Source organism: Fusarium oxysporum, chromosome II (genome assembly GCF_013085055.1).
Source record: "Fusarium oxysporum Fo47 chromosome II, complete sequence".
NCBI classification, from domain to species: domain Eukaryota; kingdom Fungi; phylum Ascomycota; class Sordariomycetes; order Hypocreales; family Nectriaceae; genus Fusarium; species Fusarium oxysporum.
In genome coordinates this window covers 4,156,222-4,176,406 of record NC_072841.1, presented here as the reverse complement: position 1 = coordinate 4,176,406, position 20,185 = coordinate 4,156,222, and the positions used below count along the sequence as shown (strand labels likewise).

Genomic DNA, 20,185 nt, shown 5'->3' with positions numbered 1-20,185 from the left:
ACTTCAAGACTCCCTTTGACGGTTAGTCACTTTATGCAAGGTACAAACTAAGCCGCTGTCTAATCATATTTATCACGGTAACATAACAAAAGATATAGCTTCAATTTTAATGCTTTTATTTTTGTTTCATTTAACCATTCGTAGAACATTCAATCATGAGTTTTATGTTCTCCTCCTGCTGGATCCAAAATTAACATCTTCGTGACTAGGTAGGTAGGTGTCTGTATCTTATGTCCTGTACGTCCATTTCATGAACTCATATTTCTCTCCTACTTTTATACTTTTGAGCTCACGCGTTGATATGCGCAGCCTTACGGAACTCAATCATAGGTCCGTTCTTAGCACTCGTAAATGTATCAACCAATTGCATCTCGCCTGGTCGGTGTCGACCCCATTCATTCTTGGGGTTGCCCTCAGCAGGATCCACGATACCAATAGCCTTGCGCATATCATAAAGATACATAGTGCGGGCAAGTGTGTTTGTCATCTCAACATAGGCGAGACCCTTGCCGATACAGCCACGGGGCCCAATGCTAAAGGGGCAGAATGCACTGGCAGCCAGAGCAACCTCATCCTCGGTTGTTTTCTCGCCAGTGAGGGGGTTAAGAGCGCCAACGAGCCATCGCTCAGGAACGTACTCATATGGTGAAGGGTAGTAGGACTCGTTGTGGTGGATGGTATAATGGGGGACGCCGATAACGGTGCCCTCGGGAATGGCACGGCCTTCAACGGTGATACCGCCGGAGAGAACCTCACGGGGAAGAATACCACCGACAGATGGAGAGAGACGCATGGCTTCATCGATACAGGCTCGGAGGTAGGTGCAAGATGCGAGAGTAGCGCCTTGGCAGATCTCCTCGACATCGTTGAACTTGCTTCGGATTTCTTCGGTGACTCGCTCGAGAGCGCGAGGGCATCGGACAAGGTAGAAGAGAGTGGCAGCCATCGCGGTCGATGTGGTGTCAGATCCAGCAATGATACTATTCAGTTGTTAGTTGGAGTGTTTCGAGGTCGTCTAGCGTCACTTACAGCAGGTTGGACTCGGACCAGAGCTCAGGAGTACTGAAGCCCTGGCCAGTCTCGGGATCGCGGGCCTTAAGAAGATAATAGAAGAAATCGCGGCGATCTGTCTCCTCGCCAAGCTTGGTGCGCTCTGCAAGTTGGCCCTTGCTGTAGCCCATGTAGCGAGCACGACCAGCAGCGAGTCCAGGGAAGAGGATCTTATCCAGGTTGAGTTTGTTCACGATGGGCATGGTTCCACACTATGAGAGTCAGTTTCATCTGTTGCCATATTGGAAGATGGCAGGTACACTTACGAGAAGGTGGCGGGTTGTAGCAGCTTCAACAAGCTCCAGGGCAAAGCGGTTAGTCGGGCTCTCAAGCATATGGAAAGCCTTGCCGAAGCACAAATCACCAAGAATATCCATGGCAAGGTAATTGCACCAGTCGCTCATCTTCCGGGGCTTGGTCCAGCCCTTGGTCTCTTCTCCAGAGCCCTCCAGCATACCAATCTGCTCGCAGAAAGTACGGACGTTACCCAAGATGTATCGCTGCATCTCCTTCATAGCACTCTCGGAGAAGGCCTGAGACATGACACGGCGCTTGCGGGCATGGACGTCCTTGTCGCGCGTGTTGTGCGTGTTGGCGGTAGGGTGAACAAAGGCATTGTAGAATTCAGCCTTGCGGACGTTTGTGCGGAAGCCGTAGATCTCCTTGAGGGCCTTGTTGGAGTTGAAGCAAAGCGAGTTGGGGCCGAAGCGGACAACTGGGCCGTATTTTTGGTGCATGCGCCAGAACTCGAGCTGCCTGTCGCCCTTCCAGGCGTGGTAGAGCTGGTATCCATCTGTGATCTTGGCGAGGAATGGGCCTGGGTATTTGGCTAGAGGGTGAAAGAAGACTCGGTAAACAACAATGCCGAAGCCCTGGTCACATATGAGTTTCTGATTATCGTAGAAGCTGTAGGCAGTGTTGACTTACATAGAGAGCTAGTCCTCCTACCAACAACCCCAAGTAAACCAGCAGATGTGTCAAGTTGAACGTCATCTTGTTTGTCTCACACACAGAAAGGGTGACTCTCTAAGAAGCTGTGAGAATAAGAGGTAGATAACAGATCAAGAGAGACGGAAGCCCCGGAGGAGTTATATACGTCTTATCAAGGCACAAAGCGATACACCTCCATACCTACACGACGACTGTAGCCCCATGACCACCCTCTTTTCTATCTAGCCCATCATGCCCGCCCACTTCTCATGTTTCGCTGACTTCTTCCATCCCTGGTCTGGGTCTAGGCGAGACGCTCATAGTCGGCTGGCGGCGGCACACAAAGCTTGTCAATAATCACAAACTTGTTGGAGGTGGAGGGGTGAGCCATGAAGTCTTCAAGCGGCTAAGTTCGGATTGGAAATGACGGAACAGTATTGGATCGCGGAGAATTGAGAGATTGTGGGGGAGCTTTTTAGATTGTGGGGTTTTAAGTTTGCCATTTGGGGAATTGTTATTATTTCGATCCATGATTGCATCCAGCTTCGATGACTCCTAGTTACGAGGGGCATGAACTCGGAATTTTACTCTTTGATGTTGGCATCTTTCTTATAGTGGTAGTTATCCGTCTAATGTTCAGATCTACTATATAAATCCCGTTATCTCCCACTCATGAAATAACTATCACAGTGGTGCAATACATCGCTGGCTCACAACAATGCTCAGACGTTGTTCCTAGTCCAGCCTCCTCACCTCCAAAGGTCACCTGCCATTTCAAACTTTCCCTTAAAAGCACAGTCAGCCGCCAATCGGTTGTCCACGTCAAGTCAAGGTCTTTATGCCGTCATGAATAATGTGTATAATACGAATGATTGTCGACCCCCTCGGTCTTTGCTCCAACTCGGCACTCACCATGCAAGCGGCTCTGGTCCGTCCTGCGGAATCACACAAATACTCTTTTTTTCTTGGTCATACCTGGCGCAGCAGCGGGCGACAGGGGCTTGTAAACCTCACATGCCCGACGATGACCGCGGCGTTGTGGAGTTTCGGCGGTCCGAGTGGGGACGGAGATATTTCTTTGCGGGGTGGGCACGGAAATCTGCAGTTTTCGTCTGTGTACATACACAATGCAAGCTCGACAACAGTTCTTTTGCAGAAATACATTCAGGAATGGATACGATAGGGTAATTCTTTTTTTGGACCTTGTTGGTCAGCGGCTGACCGATTTCGTGGTAAGTCTGCCTCAAGCCACTTGAGGTTCATTGTAACTCTGTTATCTCGCAGGAACACAAGCTTTACATGGGTTGTGGAGGTTTGTGTAGAAGGATAACAAACATTATCGAGGCAATGTCAAACTAAAATGCCACGCGTTGACTCCGCAAGCAGTGCATACACTCATGGTTAGGTACATAGTACACAGTTACCTACAAATGCATCTTATATACATAGATAACACCACATAAATCACCTGCTCCTTGAATGAATGGTGAATACCCTAGAGCACCGGCCTCAAGACATGAGCATTTTCAACAGGGAATTTTTTGCTGCGTCTTCGGATCACTATCATACAGCCAACATACATACAACAAAGAGTATATATTGCGTGCACTAGAATTAAGCACATGAACGTCGCCGCCATACATCATTCATAATCCATATCTTCCCTATCCCATTAACTCCTCCCATTAATATGAATGGCATATACGGCATCGAGGTGCACCTTTGTCGTATTGCTCAAACCCTTAAACAGCGTAATGTACAGCCTATCTAGTTGAAATACCTGGGCTCGTTGAACACATGGTATCTGTGCTCTCGCACGCCATCACCTCGGAACATTGCGGGGAATCTCCAACCCTCAGGGACCTCCTCCTCCTTAACTCGGCGATTGCGCTCCTTATCTGGCTGGGCATCCAGTTTCTCGATCTCCTCTTTGGACTCAGGGATCTTGAACTTGGCAACCTGTAGTTCCGTATCGGTAATCGAGCTGCGACTCACGCGCGCGTATCCCACACGTTTGAGTCTCTTGAAAAGGATGTATTCGCACCATCGGTCCCAATCTGACGGATCTACATCTTTCATACCCGACTTCTCGCTCACATAAGTGTTGTAGTTACCCTCCTTTGGTTTTGTGACCAGATAGCTAAGTAAGAATGCCGGCCGAGGGGTCGAGCCCATGAGGTCAGCGAGATAAAGTGACTGCAGGCGTCGGTCTTCAGGATCCTCTTCTTGCCCGGAATGGAAGACAAATACATCGACGAGCTGACCATAGACATCCAGCGTCGCATGGATAGCAGGAGCCAGTTCACCGACAGGACTAGGTAGAAGGTGATGCGTCGAGTTGAGGATGGGAAACTTCGACAGAAGAGCGGCACCCCATGTATGCTTATTGGGACCAGGACCGTAGTCGACATACATGCCGAGATCCTCAGCAAGGAACTGCGTAGCATCACGGTTACCCATGATGATACGCTGGTTGTCGGACTCAAGAAGACCGATGACATCAATTTCCAATTCCTTAATGAGATCTCGCATACGGTACTCTGATGCCCACATATCGTTGTCAAACGAAAAGTGGATCGTCCAAATACCTGCAGTGAGGATACGGTCATCAGCATGATAAGGCTGATAGTTATTACTAGGGAACCGCTGGAAGGCCGAGATCAAGAAGAAAACATTGATCAAGATGGTCGCAACGCCAAAATACTTCCTTTGCTGGGTTGGCACAGACCGCTTCGAAGGTTGCCGTTGATGACCTGAGGCGTTGATGCCATACACGCCAGCACCAATGCAGGTCATCATCGTGTACATGATCCAGTCAGTGTGCTCACGGACGAGTTGGCCACCTGGAACAAAGGCATATGCCACAACCCAAACGTGGAAGAGTACCAAGAAGTTGTAGATGAGGAAACCGTTGCCAAAAGTTGTTGCAGGATTTGTCTTGGCTGCATGGGTCAAAATGGGCACAGAATATGCCATCAAGTAGGTAGCAAGCGTTAGAGCGCCGTAGTAACCGGACCAATGGCTGAAGAAAGTCAAAAACATAGCACCAACGGTACCAATGATATAGACCCCCCAGCTGCTTGCAAGCCTAGGCTGCCAGACTCCGCCGAACAGACCCAGCGACATAGCAAGAACAGTGAGCCAGCCGTGTGTAGAGAAGTATGGGCCACGAATGGGATAACCCTCCCATCCCCAGAGGATCATGGTGCTGGTATCAGAGAGCAAAGAGTGGAGGCCAAAGAACAACCCAGCAAGACCGAGTGACGAAAGGAAACTCGAGCTACTCTTGGCAGGCCGCGGAGCCAAACCGGCAGCGAGGGGTGCTCGTCTGGTGAAGCGGAGGGCGGCTAGAACACCCAGCACAAGACCAGTGTTGTTCCACCCGCCATTCGCAGCATGCATAATAGGCCAAATAGGGTTATTCGTCCACCACGCAAACTTGGCAGTAGATGAAAGAATAAGACCAATCATCCAACCCATGATCTTGGATTCAAGGCGGCCCTCGTGAACTGACTCTGCAAAAAGAGTACCGGCCCACCCCAAGCACGACATAAAAACGCCAAATCCAACCGTAAACAGGCGATAACTGGGTTCCTCAACCAGATAGGCTGCGATGCCCGCGAGTGACAGAAGGTGTACTGCGCGCAAGTTGTTCACCACAAGAGACCGAGCTGAACGGCTAGCCAGAATGAAGGGCGAAATCGTTGTCATGACCAAAACTTCGTATCCTGAAATGCCCATGTACCAAAGCGGGAAGTCTGATATTGAGTTAGGCTCACACAGGTCTCAATCAACAATCCAGATTGACTTACACCATACTACAAGCCCCAGACTAGTCAGAATAGTCCAGAAAACATACTAAGATGGGTCAGCAAATCGTCGTTCCCGCCCAACACAGAAAGCTTACTCCATGATAGACTTCAGCGGCAATATCAAGTGCCTCGGGCCAACTGAAGCGAACAGCAAAAACACCGCCTGTTGCCTTTTCCTTTCTAAGGACTTGGTTAATGACAATCTTCTCCTCACGCTAATTCTGTACTTACTCCTTTTCCAGGACGGCGGATGGGATAGACGACAGGTTCTCACTGCAAAAGACTTAGACCATGGCCTGCAAACATGTATATTTCGCAAACGGCTGTTCTGGAAGCCAAAGACTATCTGGGAAGCCATTGAACGTACCCCTTGCTCGCACCCTTGATATCTCTAACCTCAATAGCGAAGGTACTGAAATCGAGAGCCGTCACGGCGTCGAAGGCCACATCAAGGATGATCAAAGACCACTCGAAGAAGGCGTAAGTCGTGTAAGCTGGTTTATAGTGTTAGTGAGCCAAATTTCAATGGCGTTGAACCATTGTCCTACCTCCAGCGACACGATGCACCTTGTGCTGAATGAAGAAGTAGATCAGTGGCACAAGAGTGCCGAAAAAGGCAGATGCCAAGTATTTGCGATATTTGATGGCCTGAGAATTGGCGGGGCTGAGTGCGATACAGCCAGTCGTCCACGGAAGCGTCGCAACAATGTAGGAAATCATGAGAATATCATGCCAATCGTGATCGTCTGTAGATGTAATGTATGTCCAGCCGCCACAGGTTAGAGTTCGAAGTAGGCCCATAACAGCAACGAACGTAGGCAGCTTCTGGCCGGGCTTTCGCGTGAGGAGATACCATAAACCGACAAGGGCAAACCGAGGACCTGGGAGCTATCAGTACAATGCGGATATGGTCCAATTCGATCGATTATGCTATACCGGATGTGATGGCAATGAAAATCATGAAGAACGATCGCTCGGGGTACCGATCGCCAATCGTCGCTGAGACTGAGGGGAACCATTCTTGCGGATAACCGTAGAACTCATTCTGTACGATCTTGTGATAGTGTAGGTAAACACCAATAACCAATGCACTAAAGAAAGCAGCTAGAACACCATGAATCAGCGCCTCGGTCATTCAAGTTGCATATCTACAACAGAGGAGGATGCAACAACATACTATACGCGACAGCAGTATGCGCCCAACTGACCAAACTTCCATTGAAGCTTAGGACAACGCCTGTATCTTTGTCCTTGTATTTTGAAGCCATTTCGAAGGAGATAAGGACTGAACAAACTCTCTAAAATCCCATCCGGGCGATCCGGGAACCAAGAGTCAAAATCTCAGAACGAGCGACGAGAGAAAATGATCATGCAAGTGGTGAGATTCACTCTCGGACGAGACAAACAGACCTCGGAGCTTTGACGTTACCTCCACCGCGACGTAATACTTGGAAGTGTAATTGCTAAGTGGAGACGGACCGGGGCAGGGGACACTCGGAAATCGATATTATTTTTTGACACTGGCCCGCGCGCTCCTGAAGCGAATCAAAGGCCAGGGACTCCAAGCGAGAAATAAACAGCCTAACGTTAGACGGCGATTTCCATTTTGGCTCCCGTCGTCGCGACCACCACGAGGCTGAAGAGTGCCCCGCTAAAAAAGTTATTGATCTGCCAGCCTTGTCGGCAAAAAAACTTCCTAAATTTGCTGTCTACCTTCTGAACCACACTAATACCTCTTGGTCGCACAAACGCAAGATGGCTGGCGTCGCTGATAAGGCGAGATTCTATCTCGAACGCGCTGTACCGCAGCTGCGAGAATGGGAGGAGAAAGAAATATTTTCAAAGGTAATTGCGTTCTAACTTGGCTAGAGAACATTGTCATCTAACCCATCATTTTCGTAGGATGAGATTCGCACAATCGTCCAAAAGCGCAACGATTACGAGCACAGAGTTCTCTCACCTGGGAATAAGCCATCGGATTGGTCTTCGTACGCGCAATGGGAGCAGTCCCTTGAGTCCCTCCGCAGCAAACGCTGCAAGCGTCTCAAAATCCGACACCTCCAGTCTGCCCATGCTGGCCAGGGCCGTACGCTTGCGATTTACGAGCGAGGTGTCAATCGACATCCAGGAAGCAGTGCGCTGTGGAGGGAATATCTTTCATATACGTCCAGCGTCAAAGCATCCAAGCGCTGGCGCAAAACCATGACCAATGCTCTACGCATGATGCCTACAGACCCTGAGCTGTGGGCAATGGCAGGTCGAAGGTCAGCGAAGAATGGCGACATGGCTGCCGCGCGTGGGTTTTTCATGCGAGGTTGCCGCTTCTGCACGACGAATGAAAAACTCTGGGTTGAATATGCGCGAACGGAGATGGAATGGCTTGAAAAGGTTGATAAGCGCAAGGCGGTCGCAAAGCCCGGCCAGGATGTTCTCCGGCCTGATCGTGAGGAGGATGGCGACGAGCTGCGACTTGTGGATAGTGATGATGATGAGGACGACGATGATCTTCCCGAGCCATCCAACGCCCAGGCCAAGGTTATTGACAAGCAGACGGCTCAGCATTTGAAATCAAACCCTGCCATGGATGGCGCTATCCCTATGGCTATCTTCGATATCTCAAAGAAGCAGGCCTTCTTCAGCGTCAACACTGCAGAGGCATTCTTTGACCTCTTCGTGTCTTTCACACATGTCCCTGCTCAGCCTAGGATATCACAGCATGTTCTGGATGCTCTTGATCAGGAGTATCCCAACCACCCAGCCACATGCAACGTCCACATTCGCCAACCTATTATGGGCGTGAACCCACAGACAGCAGAGTTTCCCAAGAACCTCAGAGAGGTACTGTCACGCTTGAACCGGTACCTGGAAGCCACAACAGATCGCACGGAATTACAGAAGAAGACCGTCGCATGGATAGATGGGTATCTTGCGCTGGATGTTTTGGATGAGGGTATTCGGGCAGTTTTGGAACATACCAAAAAGAAGATGGAGTCCATTTAAATGGGTATGAATAGAGCTAATTATCATTTCTTCAGTTACCTTTTAAATGCTATGGTCAGTGAAGGTGCTACACTTGTACTATGTGGTTACGCTAGAAATCAACATGATACATGCACCTTGTTCCTGTTGCATTGGCGGCAAATCTTAATCGTGGATACCATACCGATAGTCAGAAACAGGAGGAAAAAGACAACAGGTAAAGAGACAGATATCGTGACGGCGGCTATAATTACTGGAAGAAGCACTTTTTTCTTCTTCTTTTTCTTCTTCTTCTTCTTTTATTTTTATTTTTAATAAACACAGTCCTGGGTTATAAAATGTAGATTGCATAATCGATATTTGAGATCCTCCGTCTTGGGAGGCTAAGGTAGGGAGAGCTGAACTTCTAAGAACTTAAAGCCCTAAGTGACAATTATGTAGATGGTATTACTAGGTATGTAGAATAAACAATGATGAAATTAGCAGGCTGTTCAACCACATCATTTTCTTACCCTACCTACCTAGGCTAAGGTCCGAAGTCTCTAATATCCAGAGGCCAGGAGAGACTGGGGATCGCTTTGTGGTGGTTGCAAGGCCCCGGCCCGATATTAGGGTGACCCAGCGTTTTGGGATCATCCCGTCAAGGAGGAAGCCGTTGTGGGGCTACATAGCAACTGTAGGGAAACGAAGAGCTGAAATGAGCAAGTCAAAGAGGTGGCAAGCTAAATGAGACTGAGCAGCTTTTATCGGGAATCACTTCGGTAGCAACAAGAACAGTGCGTTCAGTCGATGCAATCTCAGAGTCAAAATTGATATGCGGGAAGCATCGCATCCACCAACAGATGTCGTTTCCTGAAGAGGGCTCCATGCCACGCGATTGTTGGTCCCGCAAGCGACTGGAGCCGTCTATTGATGGCATCATGCATCATGTAACTTGTATATGCATGGGGAAGCCAGAACGGCATCTGGGCCGTTTTATATGCAGGCTTCTGTACGCTGCCTAGTACCTCCTGACCGTCCAGCCGTGACACGGTCCCAAGATCCAGGGCTGATGTGATGCTTGTTCGGAGGTGACCCAGAGTAATGATCGTTTCTCTTTTTTGGCGAGTTTTACGTTCAATCCTCAGGACCTGCTGGGATTGGGCCTGTCTTATTTATCAATTATACGTGATGCGTTTTTTCCCCCAAAGTCTCAGGGCGTCAATGGCTCAAAGGCTAATGAACGGCAATTACATGTCGATCATGTTGGGTAGGAGAAGGTCTTTTGCCTTTTGGGGCGAGACAGATCTGCAACCATCACAGATGGTTGGCCCAGCCCTGTCCATGGATTGCCTACCCTCACGTCCACTTCCACCCACGAATGACTTTGCTGACCAGCCAGCAAAAGACACCTTTCACGAGAGATAATGTGAGTAATCCGAGGCAGAATTGACTTCCTGTAACCTGCAGCACGACAAACTATTCGCCACCGACCCCGTTCTCCATCAATGTGGGGAGTTCACGACAGGGGAAGAAGAGCAACCGAGAAGCACATGGCATGTAGGGCGACTGGATAAGGCGCAGTTCACGGCTAGGAAATGAGGGGACTTGAGAAACCGATTTCAGGAGGGATTGGGAGGGGAAAAGAGGGGAAGATTAAGCCTTTTTCTATGATAGCGAGACCGCTTCTTTGCAATTCATACTTGGTGAGGCAAAGTCAGTTCATCCTCCAATCTTTGTTACAGTCTGAGGTGGAGGATCCATGAGCCTATATGGACGTGTTCAGTCATCACCAGCAGAGTTCAACAAACCAAAGAACCACCCACAAAAGCATAATTGAAAGATTCTGCCAGAGTAACAATCGTTGATCGAAACTGATTACTGTTATTAGGGCCGTGGCACAAGCAGGCCCTGCCAAGTCAGTCGCCCACCTCAAAACAGCGCGTGGGTGATCTGGAATCGTACCGTACAGTACAGTGCGCAAGCGACCCTAGGTGTGAGTGGGTGGTCGGATCGTGAGTGAGAAATGAGAGGATCAGAGGTTGGAAAACAATAGGAGACCTGGAGAAACAACGAAGGGAAACGAAGTAGCATGTATTCCCTCAGAGCCTAGCCCATGACCCGTATCGATATATCTTTTTCTAGATGAAACCTCATCAGTCAACTTCTCGTGGTTTCGCTGGTCAGACTCAATCCTTGGTCCCATCTTGAAGATGAACGGCAGACATGCGCCACTCAGGAACCACGGCTTGACCAGATAAGTGTGTGAATAAGAATCTGAGAACAAATGAATTAAGATACAGATTGACAATAACTTTGAATAGGAGCAACAAAATTGGAGCATATTTGAGCGGAGAAAATTTCGTTAATCAAAGCCCCCGAAGTGAGAGCTCAAGTGAGGTCGCAAGCCCAGGCACAGCACAGGCTGGTCGTTGGCGGTACGGAGAAAGGCAAGGCAAGGTAAGGTATTTCACATAACTACCCCCCTTCCCCCGTTCCTTCTTGCTGCCCATTTCCCGCCTGTTTTCCCCTCTCAAACCTTTTTTACCTCTTATTCTTGACTGCTTCACTTATGAAACCTCTCTTTTCGACGTGTGTTGCTGTCGTACGCACGCCTGTCTTTTGGCCTGCTCACTTATACAGACGCGGAGCCATCTCCAAATTGTCGGGTGGTTTTCAGGGCACCCCGAGCCGCTGGGCTGGGTTGTAAGTGGGATGGCAGTTCACTCGATTGCAAATCCATTTTTGACACGACACGCTCACAAAGCCAGCGAAAACAAGCATGATTTGACCAAACAAACGACAAACAAATGGATTTCACGAAAATCGCGACAGCCTTCACCGGCACCTCAAAGACAGCCCAGAACGAACTTGAGACGGCGCTGGCTGTTCTGGCCATGACGGCCTGCCTGACAAGGATCCATCCACTGGCATCCACTCGGGAAGCGCCAGTGGTGGGTGGACAGCCCGCATCAGGCGCCACCGCAGACAATCCCCGGACTCAAAGCCGATAGCTGTGTGTCTGCGCCTCTTTCAAGTAGAAACAAGCAAAGACAAGTTCATGTTTTTCTGACCCGAAAGAATGGTTATGGGGCATGCTGGCTGTTGATTCGGGCGAATAGCACCTGCGCAGTCGCTGTTCTGAGGGGTTTGCCCTGTTCCTGGCGGCGAATGACCCGTTTCTCTGTATGGGTCTGCCTTCGCGGTATGGCCGTGGAGGGTCACCCCAATGGAAAGCTATCCCAGCAGTTCCGGCCATTGCTATGGACACAGGGGCCAAAAGGCCTGCGTACAGCGCAGTCAGCTATCGCTATCGATTGTGGTTGACTTCGTTCTCAATGAGACAGCGCCTGCACAAGTGTGTTAAGGCAATGCTGGTCTCGAATGAATCGTTACATTGGGTATTTGGTCCGAAATTGTGCGACACACATACTACGTGCGCGCGCGGATTACGTCCACTGAGATACGTGGATAAATACAGGAGCAGATTGCTGGACGATTTGCACATGAGGCGTACTACTTTGACAGCACCGACATACTCTTCGAGCTTGGGCGTCAGAATGTCTGCAGTTGCAACAATAGTTCAGTGTTTTTCTCCGGTGCTTACACTACGAGCTTGGAAGCCTTTCGCCAACCTGTTTCGATATCGACCTGAAGGTCTGTAGCAATTGAGAGTATCAACTGAAGAAAGTAGCTCAGTTGCAACAAAACAGTCGGACCGGAGACAAGATAATGGCAAAACTCTCGTCATGGCGTTTCCAGGCCAGCTTCAATATCGCCAGAAGTCAATAGTCAATGTTTGCCATGCAGTCATGGACTGAGCTTCATCGATGACTGGCAGAAGCAGTCCCCATGAAGCCATGGGGCACTTTGATCGAAAGCCTTTGTTCGTCTAGCAGCGCTTGTTGTCACATGCAACATCGCCAGGAATGCCGCTTCTCAGTTTTGTATGGAAGAATGGGATAGTAACATGATAGCAGACTCGGGCCCGCTGTTAGAGGTTGCTATCACTTGCTATGGTAATCTTATCTGATACCGAGCTAGCCTTACTTTCTCACTAACGCAAACAGCTGATTCGTCTAGGTGCGCACGAGTGGCTTGACTTCAAAATGACGCTATACCAGGAACAGTCAAGCACAGCGCGCTGCAAAACAGACTCAGCCTCCCCCCGACTCTCAGAGATGTCTTCGCCGTTCGCTGAAACCCAGGCCAATCCATTCAGACCTGACCCGACTCGACGAGCATCCATTGCAGTTTATCGCAAACTCACTGCAAACGCGCTCTCACTCTTTGGCTTAGGTAAGGCTATCATCTTTCTATTGAATCTCAGCATCATTTCATGCATCCAGTAGAATCTCCGCTCCAGTGGACGATGGAATGCGATAGATAGAGTTGTACGCTGTCGCTTCTCCTCGCTTCGCTTCACTTTTGCCTGCCCATTCGCATCCACTATTTCTCTTGTCTTCCCTTCCTCGTTGGTCACTCAGCGAGCGGCAGGTTTCATTGGCTAGTCGAGGTCGCCTGCGCTTGGTTTGGTCTCCGTGCTGCGCGTCCTTGCCCTCCCGAGCACCACCTCCCCGGCAGCCCATCGTCCTGGTGCTGCTACTGCTGACGGAGACCCGCCCAGCGAAAAAATTCTCCCTCACTGGCTGGCTCAGCTCGGCCATCACCCTGCTCTCCACTGTTGGCGGCGTCGCTTGCTGGGTTGCCTGCTGAAAAGGTGGCTGCTAGCCTGCTACAGTGCTGTCCGTTGTCCGCTGCCCGTCCGTTTGCTCTCTTGCTTCCGTCGCGCGGCTTTCGCTTTCTCCCTCTACCTTTCCATCCATTCTCACCCGACCCGTCATTCCCATCTATCATCTGCCGCTTGATTGAAGCGCGTCGCCCTGCACCGACCACCGTGCCAACCAATCCAATCTGGGCGTTTTTTTATTTCCCACTTTCCTGTCCCCTTTGCCTAAGCCCATTCCCAGTACTGGCAGGCTGACACAAGGTCTTCTCGCTGGTCTGGTTCTGGTTCGGTCTGGTCTCTCGCACTACACTGCTCTCCACCAAACCCACGCCGCGACGCGACTTGTCCCATCACCACCGTGTCACTGCCTCATCTCCCACTCATCGCTTCCTATCTCAGCCTTCCGTCATTGTATCCTCGTCTTCTTGGCGCTCCTCCATGGACGCTTTTCGCGTGCCTGCTGATCGCTAACTCCGTCGCGCATAGCCTGTTGGGTCGATCGCCATGAGCACCTGGATGAACGACGCCGTCCCCAACCACAATGGCAACGGCTTTCCACACATGAACGACTCTAATGCTGCCGGTAACATGATGGATCCTTCCGCTTTCATGGCTAATCCGGGCCAATTCAATCCTGCTCAGTTTAATCAGCAAATGGGCGGCGCCATGGCTAATGGCCCTGGCTCCATGCGCAATGCTTCACCTTCTTTTCAGAATCCTGTATACCAGACCAATTCCGTTATTCCATCGAAGCGGCCTCGCCCTCGTGAGGATAGTCTCGCTGGCTCTCCTAGCCAAAATCCCGGAATGCTTCCAACGTCGCGCTCTGAGACGCCGCAGCAACAACCATTTGCTGGAGGCTTTCAACCCGGCGCGGTTCAGCAAAACCCTGGCCAGTTTTCTCATCTTCAACCTAATGGTTCCGCCAATGCGAGCCCCTCCCCGATAATGAGCAACCAAATGCGACCAGGAAGTGTTCCTCAGCGGGTCGCGACCGCGTCACCGCACCCATTCTCTCCCAGTGGCCAGCAATTCAACCCTCAGACATCACCGATACCGTCCGAACATGGCACTCCTCAGCCGAACCCCTATATGCAAAATATGGCTCAAGGCTTCAACCCAAACTTTGCTCCATCACCTTCGAACGCGCGACCTTCACCAAATCCGAATGCGATGACCGGCAACCAAATGATGGCGCAGCAGATGAGTCAAATGCCGCAACATATGGGCCAGATGCAAGGCAATATGTTCCCCCCTCAAATGCAGCAGGCTCAACAGCAACAAGGCACACCACAGCAACAAGGCCAGCAGCAACAAGGGCAACAAACCCCTCAACGCCCGGGCATGATGGACGCGCAGAAGATGGCCGCCTATCAGATGAGACTGCAACAACAACTGCAAGGCAATACTCAAATTCAAGCACAGATGCAGGCGCAAAATATGGGCCGCGGTATGATGCCTAATAAGCAGGTACCTGGAATGCCTAACGGCCAGATGCAACAAGGAGGCATGAGGCCTCAACAGAGGATGATGGCCAACGTGAATCCTGAACAATTTATGAAGAATCTTACGACACTAATGAACTCAAAAGGCTTGCAATTGGATGCTAATCCCATGGTGATGGACCGACCAGTTAATCTCATGGTGTTGTTTCAAGCGGTTCAGAATAAGGGAGGATACAAGCAAGCAACTACGACCCCTAACGGCTGGCCCCATGTTGCTCAGATGCTTGGCTTGCCACCTCAGAATCCTATTGTTCCGCAGACGTTGAAGACGATCTATGAACGCAACCTTTATAAGTTCGAGGAAGTGTGGATCGCTCAACAGCAGAAGCAAAGGATGATGCAACAGCAACAACAGCAATCGCAGCAACAGTCCCAACAGCAACCGCAACAGCCACAAACCCCAGGCACACTCATGGGACAAGCTACTCCACAGAAGCAGATGCAACCTGGACAACAAATGACCCCTGGGGCCATGGGCCAATCTGGGCCGCCAGCTCAAATGCAACAAACTCCCATGAAGCAAATGCAACCAGGACAGCCTCCAGTTAACGGATTTTCCACGCCTCAGCCTCAGATGCAGCCACAGCCTCCAGTGATGCCAGGCCAAAATCGCACGTTATCACAAACGATCGACGCTTCTGCGGTGCCAGAGTTCCCGGGCGCCCCCTCTCCAGCAACCCATAGGGCTGGAAGCATATCGCAAAATGAAGGACGTCAGGCCTCAGCAGCACCTGTGGTTGTGGAGAAAATGCCTCGGCTCGCACCTCAAACTGACGAGTACAGCCCTTGTGCCCGGGAACTATCAACATTTGGCGGTGTTGACTTGAATGCGTTTAGCAAACTTGGAGCGGAACTCGAACGCTGGAAACCCGATGTACCTCCTCTTCAGGAACTGGGGAACATCGATATCGGTGCTCTTACTAAGAGTTTGCAGAGCGGGATTCGTGGCGAGACACGCCTAGCCCTCGACGTACTGGCAGCTGCATCGTGCTCCATGAATCAATTGCATTTTATTCAGCTTCGGTACTGTGACGAGCTAATAGAGGCTCTCATCGAATGTGCCGAGGATCAAGTGGAGATGCTGGCTGAGCATACAGCCGAAGTCTCCGATGAGATTCAAATATCACCATATGAAGACGTCTTGAGGGCCTGCCGTCTTGAACGGTTTAATATTCGAGATCTGCCAGTGTTTGGCACTCAAGAGTATGAGCTCGACCGGGCCGTCGACCGTCTAATATGCGTCACAACTATTCTTCGAAACTTGTCGTTCCCTGGCGAACAGAACGATAATCATTCTGTACTTGCGGATGAGATTGTTATCAAATTTGTCTGTGCTGTTATAAGATACCTCGGTACCCGAACTATGCTTCTTCGATCACACAACAATACTCTCGATTTCATGAAGGATGTTGTAATTTTACTCTCCAATATTGCAGGGTCTGTAGAGATACCTGGACGCGAACAGGCTCTCTGCCTCTTGCAGTTTCTCCTGGCATTTGCCCCGGCGCCCAACCCTACAGTCTCAGACGGAACCTTATTCTTTACGCAATACGAACCAAGCTTGCACGCCTACCTGCCACATGCTGTCGATGCACTTGCGAAGCTACTAGCTCGTGATGAACCCAATCGGGGTCATTACAAAGCTGTCTTCGCACTCGACTCGAACAGCAGCCCTCCTTATGAATTGCTTACTCGTGCCTTCGGCTTGGCCATAGCACCCATACCGGATAAGGCCAGGACACAGACGAGACAACCTAACCTCCCATCCCTCGTGGAAGTTCGAAAGCCTTTCTTGATGCAAGGGCTTCTTTCTGCTGAAATCTTGGCTTCACTTGCTCCGGGTCACGACAGCGGAGTCGCCCAATCTTGGCTATCATCTGGCAATGATTTCGCCCAGAATCTATTCAGGCTCATCCGGGAGCTCAGTCAACTGTACGAGCAACCGCAAGTTCAAGGTCCCCGAACAGCACCCCGAAAAGACCCTGAGCTGGTGTATATCGTTGTTGTTGCGGTTGCTCTGTTAAGACGACTTGCTGAGAAGGCCAGAGATCCCAACGATCCAACGTCATCCATACCCGCCAAAGCTATGCCAGCACCTCATGCTTTGCTTGAAGCGTTGTCAATGCAATCTGCTGAATGGTCAAAGGATGAAGTATTGCAAAAACTTTCAACCTTTTTTGCTCTTGGGAGGTGATAGTCACATTGGGACTTTATTTTTTGGATCAAATTCTACAGCATTACCCCATCTTCAAGCTTGTATGTTAGTGTTTTGAGAAACATGGGATTGGTGTCTTGTCATTTGAAGCGTGCGCTTCTCGTTTAGACTTGCATTCTGGAGTCGATGGTTTGGGGACAAGACAGGTGATGATGAAACTGCTTGTCTATGTACAGGTGTATAAAGGAAGTTGGAATGGTGAACAAATTCAGACATTAGGGACAAACAAAAATATGCTTCTATGATGCGCTCGCATTACTACATGTATTGTACATCTTGTGTCGCCCCTGATGGTGACTGGTCAATATGATACAGTTTTGATTCCTCCCATGTGTTTGGTCGAGGATAAGACCTGGCTAATCTCTGAATACACCACTCATGGCCGGCTCTTCAAAAGCCGGTCTTCAGGATCCACTCAACTGCCTTATCGTAGACATGACCCTGTAACAATTAGTTGTCTGTCGAGAGCTCCAATGTTGGAATTGATTACCTTGATCTCTACATGTTGTGTTGTAGGATTTAATCGAATATCCACCGGTTTAATCTCCAAATCCCTAGCCAAGTCCTGGATAAACTTGGAGCGGTCTCCATCAATCTTCTTAATGATAACGATCATGCGGTTGCCACCAGACATCCACTTGCGGTATACAGGTAGCTGGGAGGATGGCGTCCGTCGAATAACGTAGCGAAGGGTTGCGCCGAGTTTCTCAGGGTTTTTGGATACTGGTGGAGGGACGAATGGTTGCTTGAGTGGGCGATCCTTATATGGAATCTTGTTCTTCCTGTTGGGGTTGACGGGCTGTCGGAGAGGGTTGGGCTTGTATGAGACGTGTGTTTTGAAGGTATTCGTTGAAGATGTGGCGGCCGCAGAGTAAGACGCTCGTTGTGTGAAGATTGCTGGCTTCTGGGCAATGGCCTGGCGTCCTATTGACAGGACTCTGGAGGTAAGGAAATGCATCGTGCGGTCGGGTATTGGAGAGAGATTGTAGGATAGAGCTGTTTTCCGTCGCAAGGTTCTTTGCTTTGGCGATACCGCGGAACGGAAGAACCACAAGAGATATGCAACGTGATGCCCAAAATACAGTCTCAATTGATTTCGCTCATTAGCTCTTGAACATGCCACACTCTGTCTGTCGGTGCACTCTAAACGTAACAGAAAGCTTGCCGCTGATGGAAAATCTCAAGATCACATGACTGCTTATCTCTAATCGTCGGTAAATTCACGGTCGGTGCGATAAGCTGAAACCCCACACCACGGAGTGGATTGGCGAAATTCACCAAAAATCTGAGGTGTTCGTGCCCCTCCATCAAACCCATCATCACGACCTTTGCGGCGAGTCACTTTTCTGCCCTGTCCGACCGAACCCTCGTCCGACCGATTTTTAACGACTCCCTCTTCTCAAAGACATCACCCAATATGGAGGACGTTCTCAACGCCGTCTCGGCCGACGGCTCGTCGATCATGCCCCGCCTTGCGCCGCACCTGAGCCGACATCTTCTCTTTCCTCTGATCCAGTTCGAGAGTGAGAGAGCCGAGGAGCAGGGTCAGGATGCCAAGGCAAAGGAGATTCTCTCCGGAAAGATTAAGCTCCTCGAGGACACAAACATGACCGATTACGTTGCGACTCTCTACTGCGAGCTCCACGGTGTGTCAGAGGCCCCCGAGCAGTACAACAAGAAGAGACAGGAGGTGCTTTCACAGCTGGAGAACTACGAGCAAGCCACCGCCAAGATCGCCGATCTCCTGACCCAGGACGAGGTCGTCAACGGACTCCGAAGTGACAAGGTTGCCAACTTGGAGTTCCTCAAGAACCAGCACGGAGTAAGTAGCCTGAGAGCTCTCTAGTCGCCAAGGTCAAAGATATCTAACAGGCTTTTCACCAGGTCACCATGGAAATGGTCAACGCTCTCTATGACTTCGGTCAGTTTCAGTTCCGATGCGGGCAATACGGTCCCGCTGCCGATATGCTCTACCAATTCCGAGTCCTGTCCACCGATAACGATAAGGTCTCTGCTGCCACCTGGGGCAAGCTTGCCTCCGAGATCCTCCAGACCAACTGGGAGTCTGCTGTCGACGAGCTCAAGAACGTTAGGGAAAACATTGATTCCAAGCTCTTCAACAACCCCCGTGCCCAACTCGACCACCGAACGATGTTGCTCCACTGGTCTCTTTTCCCCCTCTTCAACTGGGAGGGTGCTCGGGAACCTATCTTGGACATGTTCTTCTCCGCACCTTACATCAACACCATCCAGACCTCTTGCCCCTGGATCCTGCGATATCTGATCGCCGCCGTTATCACCGGCCGTGGCCGTGCTCGCAACAGCTCCATCCAACAAAAGCAGATCAAGGACATTATCCGTTATGTCCGACAAGAAGCTTATGAGTACACCGACCCTATCACACAGTTTGTCAACGCCCTCTACATCGCCCACGACTTCGAGGCTGCCCGTGAGGCCCTCTCCATGGCCGCTGAGGTCTGCCGCAGCGACTTCTTCCTTGCTTCTTCCGCCGATGCATTTGTCGATGCTGCCCGACACCTCATCTGTGAGAGCTACTGCAAGATCTTCAGCCGAATGAACATCCGCGACCTTAGCGCCAAGCTCGGCCTGAACCCTGACGATGGTGAGAAGTGGATTGTCAACCTGATCCGTGAGACTCGATTGGACGCCAAGATCGACAGCCAAGATGGCACCGTTGTGATGAACCACCCTCCTAACAACGTCTACCAGCAAGTTATTGAGAAGACTAAGGGTGGTTTCTTCAGGACCCAAGTCCTCAACGCTGCTGTTTCAAAGTAGAGACCATAGCTAGTTGCGAATGATCTTTTTATATGAGTGTTTTCTTTTTTGCAACGGCTCAAAAGGGCCAATGCAATTCAAAGCGAGGGGCAAGATACCTCGACCAGAGGGTTGCGCCCTCCGTTACCAGGAGAAACAAGATATGGCCCCTTTAGTTTAGAAGGAGGCTGATCTTTGCAGAGGATGA

General features: G+C 50.3%; 6 protein-coding genes across 6 annotated transcripts; 3 read left to right on the top strand and 3 right to left on the bottom strand.

The window, feature by feature from the left end:
* Positions 1-117: 117 nt before the first annotated feature.
* On the bottom strand, positions 118-2,089 carry FOBCDRAFT_17836 (cytochrome P450). The gene is made up of 4 exons (XM_031174412.3): positions 1,978-2,089; positions 1,317-1,922; positions 1,030-1,262; positions 118-980 (listed from the first exon to the last, which is right to left on the bottom strand). The coding sequence occupies exons 1-4, from the start codon at positions 2,041-2,043 to the stop codon at positions 290-292; spliced, it is 1,596 nt and encodes a 531-aa protein (XP_031051197.2). The 5' UTR covers positions 2,044-2,089; the 3' UTR covers positions 118-289.
* Positions 2,090-3,518: 1,429 nt separating this feature from the next.
* On the bottom strand, positions 3,519-7,217 carry FOBCDRAFT_215882 (Frag1/DRAM/Sfk1 family-domain-containing protein). The gene is made up of 8 exons (XM_031174409.3): positions 6,970-7,217; positions 6,729-6,896; positions 6,341-6,673; positions 6,160-6,286; positions 6,024-6,065; positions 5,888-5,972; positions 5,793-5,838; positions 3,519-5,738 (listed from the first exon to the last, which is right to left on the bottom strand). Exons 1-8 carry the CDS (start codon positions 7,058-7,060, stop codon positions 3,748-3,750), a joined length of 2,883 nt encoding a protein of 960 aa, XP_031051194.2. The 5' UTR covers positions 7,061-7,217; the 3' UTR covers positions 3,519-3,747.
* Positions 7,218-7,453: 236 nt separating this feature from the next.
* On the top strand, positions 7,454-9,046 carry FOBCDRAFT_215877 (snoRNA-binding rRNA-processing protein UTP6). The gene is made up of 2 exons (XM_031174408.3): positions 7,454-7,637; positions 7,695-9,046. The coding sequence occupies exons 1-2, from the start codon at positions 7,548-7,550 to the stop codon at positions 8,790-8,792; spliced, it is 1,188 nt and encodes a 395-aa protein (XP_031051193.2). The 5' UTR covers positions 7,454-7,547; the 3' UTR covers positions 8,793-9,046.
* Positions 9,047-13,576: 4,530 nt separating this feature from the next.
* Positions 13,577-17,205, top strand: FOBCDRAFT_17808 (uncharacterized protein). Its single transcript, XM_031174406.3, has one exon. It carries the CDS (start codon positions 13,984-13,986, stop codon positions 17,176-17,178), a length of 3,195 nt encoding a protein of 1,064 aa, XP_031051191.2. The 5' UTR covers positions 13,577-13,983; the 3' UTR covers positions 17,179-17,205.
* A 227-nt stretch (positions 17,206-17,432) lies between these two features.
* Positions 17,433-18,349, bottom strand: FOBCDRAFT_215872 (mitochondrial large subunit ribosomal protein-domain-containing protein). Its single transcript, XM_031174403.3, has 2 exons — positions 17,690-18,349; positions 17,433-17,640 (listed from the first exon to the last, which is right to left on the bottom strand). Exons 1-2 carry the CDS (start codon positions 18,155-18,157, stop codon positions 17,590-17,592), a joined length of 519 nt encoding a protein of 172 aa, XP_031051188.1. The 5' UTR covers positions 18,158-18,349; the 3' UTR covers positions 17,433-17,589.
* Positions 18,350-18,466: 117 nt separating this feature from the next.
* On the top strand, positions 18,467-19,998 carry FOBCDRAFT_248292 (eIF3 subunit 6 N terminal domain-containing protein; the record flags this gene model as incomplete). Its single annotated transcript, XM_059610834.1, has 2 exons — positions 18,467-19,021; positions 19,072-19,998. Exons 1-2 carry the CDS (start codon positions 18,617-18,619, stop codon positions 19,996-19,998), a joined length of 1,332 nt encoding a protein of 443 aa, XP_059464221.1. The 5' UTR covers positions 18,467-18,616.
* Positions 19,999-20,185: the final 187 nt, after the last annotated feature.

Bases quoted from the DNA above. Each gene is read 5' to 3' on its own strand.
- FOBCDRAFT_17836 (XM_031174412.3), bottom strand. From the start codon at position 2,043: ATGACGTTCAACTTGACACATCTGCTGGTTTACTTGGGGTTGTTGGTA. The intron at 1,923-1,977 runs GTAAGTCAACAC...ATATGTGACCAG, and splicing joins TAGGAGGACTAGCTCTCTAT to GGCTTCGGCATTGTTGTTTA. The intron at 981-1,029 runs GTAAGTGACGCT...ACAACTGAATAG, and splicing joins TGGTCCGAGTCCAACCTGCT to TATCATTGCTGGATCTGACA.
- FOBCDRAFT_215882 (XM_031174409.3), bottom strand. From the start codon at position 7,060: ATGGCTTCAAAATACAAGGACAAAGATACAGGCGTTGTCCTAAGCTTC. The intron at 6,897-6,969 runs GTATGTTGTTGC...ATGGTGTTCTAG, and splicing joins GCATACTGCTGTCGCGTATA to CTGCTTTCTTTAGTGCATTG. The intron at 6,674-6,728 runs GTATAGCATAAT...GATAGCTCCCAG, and splicing joins TTTCATTGCCATCACATCCG to GTCCTCGGTTTGCCCTTGTC.
- FOBCDRAFT_215877 (XM_031174408.3), top strand. From the start codon at position 7,548: ATGGCTGGCGTCGCTGATAAGGCGAGATTCTATCTCGAACGCGCTGTA. The intron at 7,638-7,694 runs GTAATTGCGTTC...TCATTTTCGTAG, and splicing joins AGAAAGAAATATTTTCAAAG to GATGAGATTCGCACAATCGT.
- FOBCDRAFT_17808 (XM_031174406.3), top strand. From the start codon at position 13,984: ATGAGCACCTGGATGAACGACGCCGTCCCCAACCACAATGGCAACGGC.
- FOBCDRAFT_215872 (XM_031174403.3), bottom strand. From the start codon at position 18,157: ATGCATTTCCTTACCTCCAGAGTCCTGTCAATAGGACGCCAGGCCATT. The intron at 17,641-17,689 runs GTAATCAATTCC...TAATTGTTACAG, and splicing joins CACAACATGTAGAGATCAAG to GGTCATGTCTACGATAAGGC.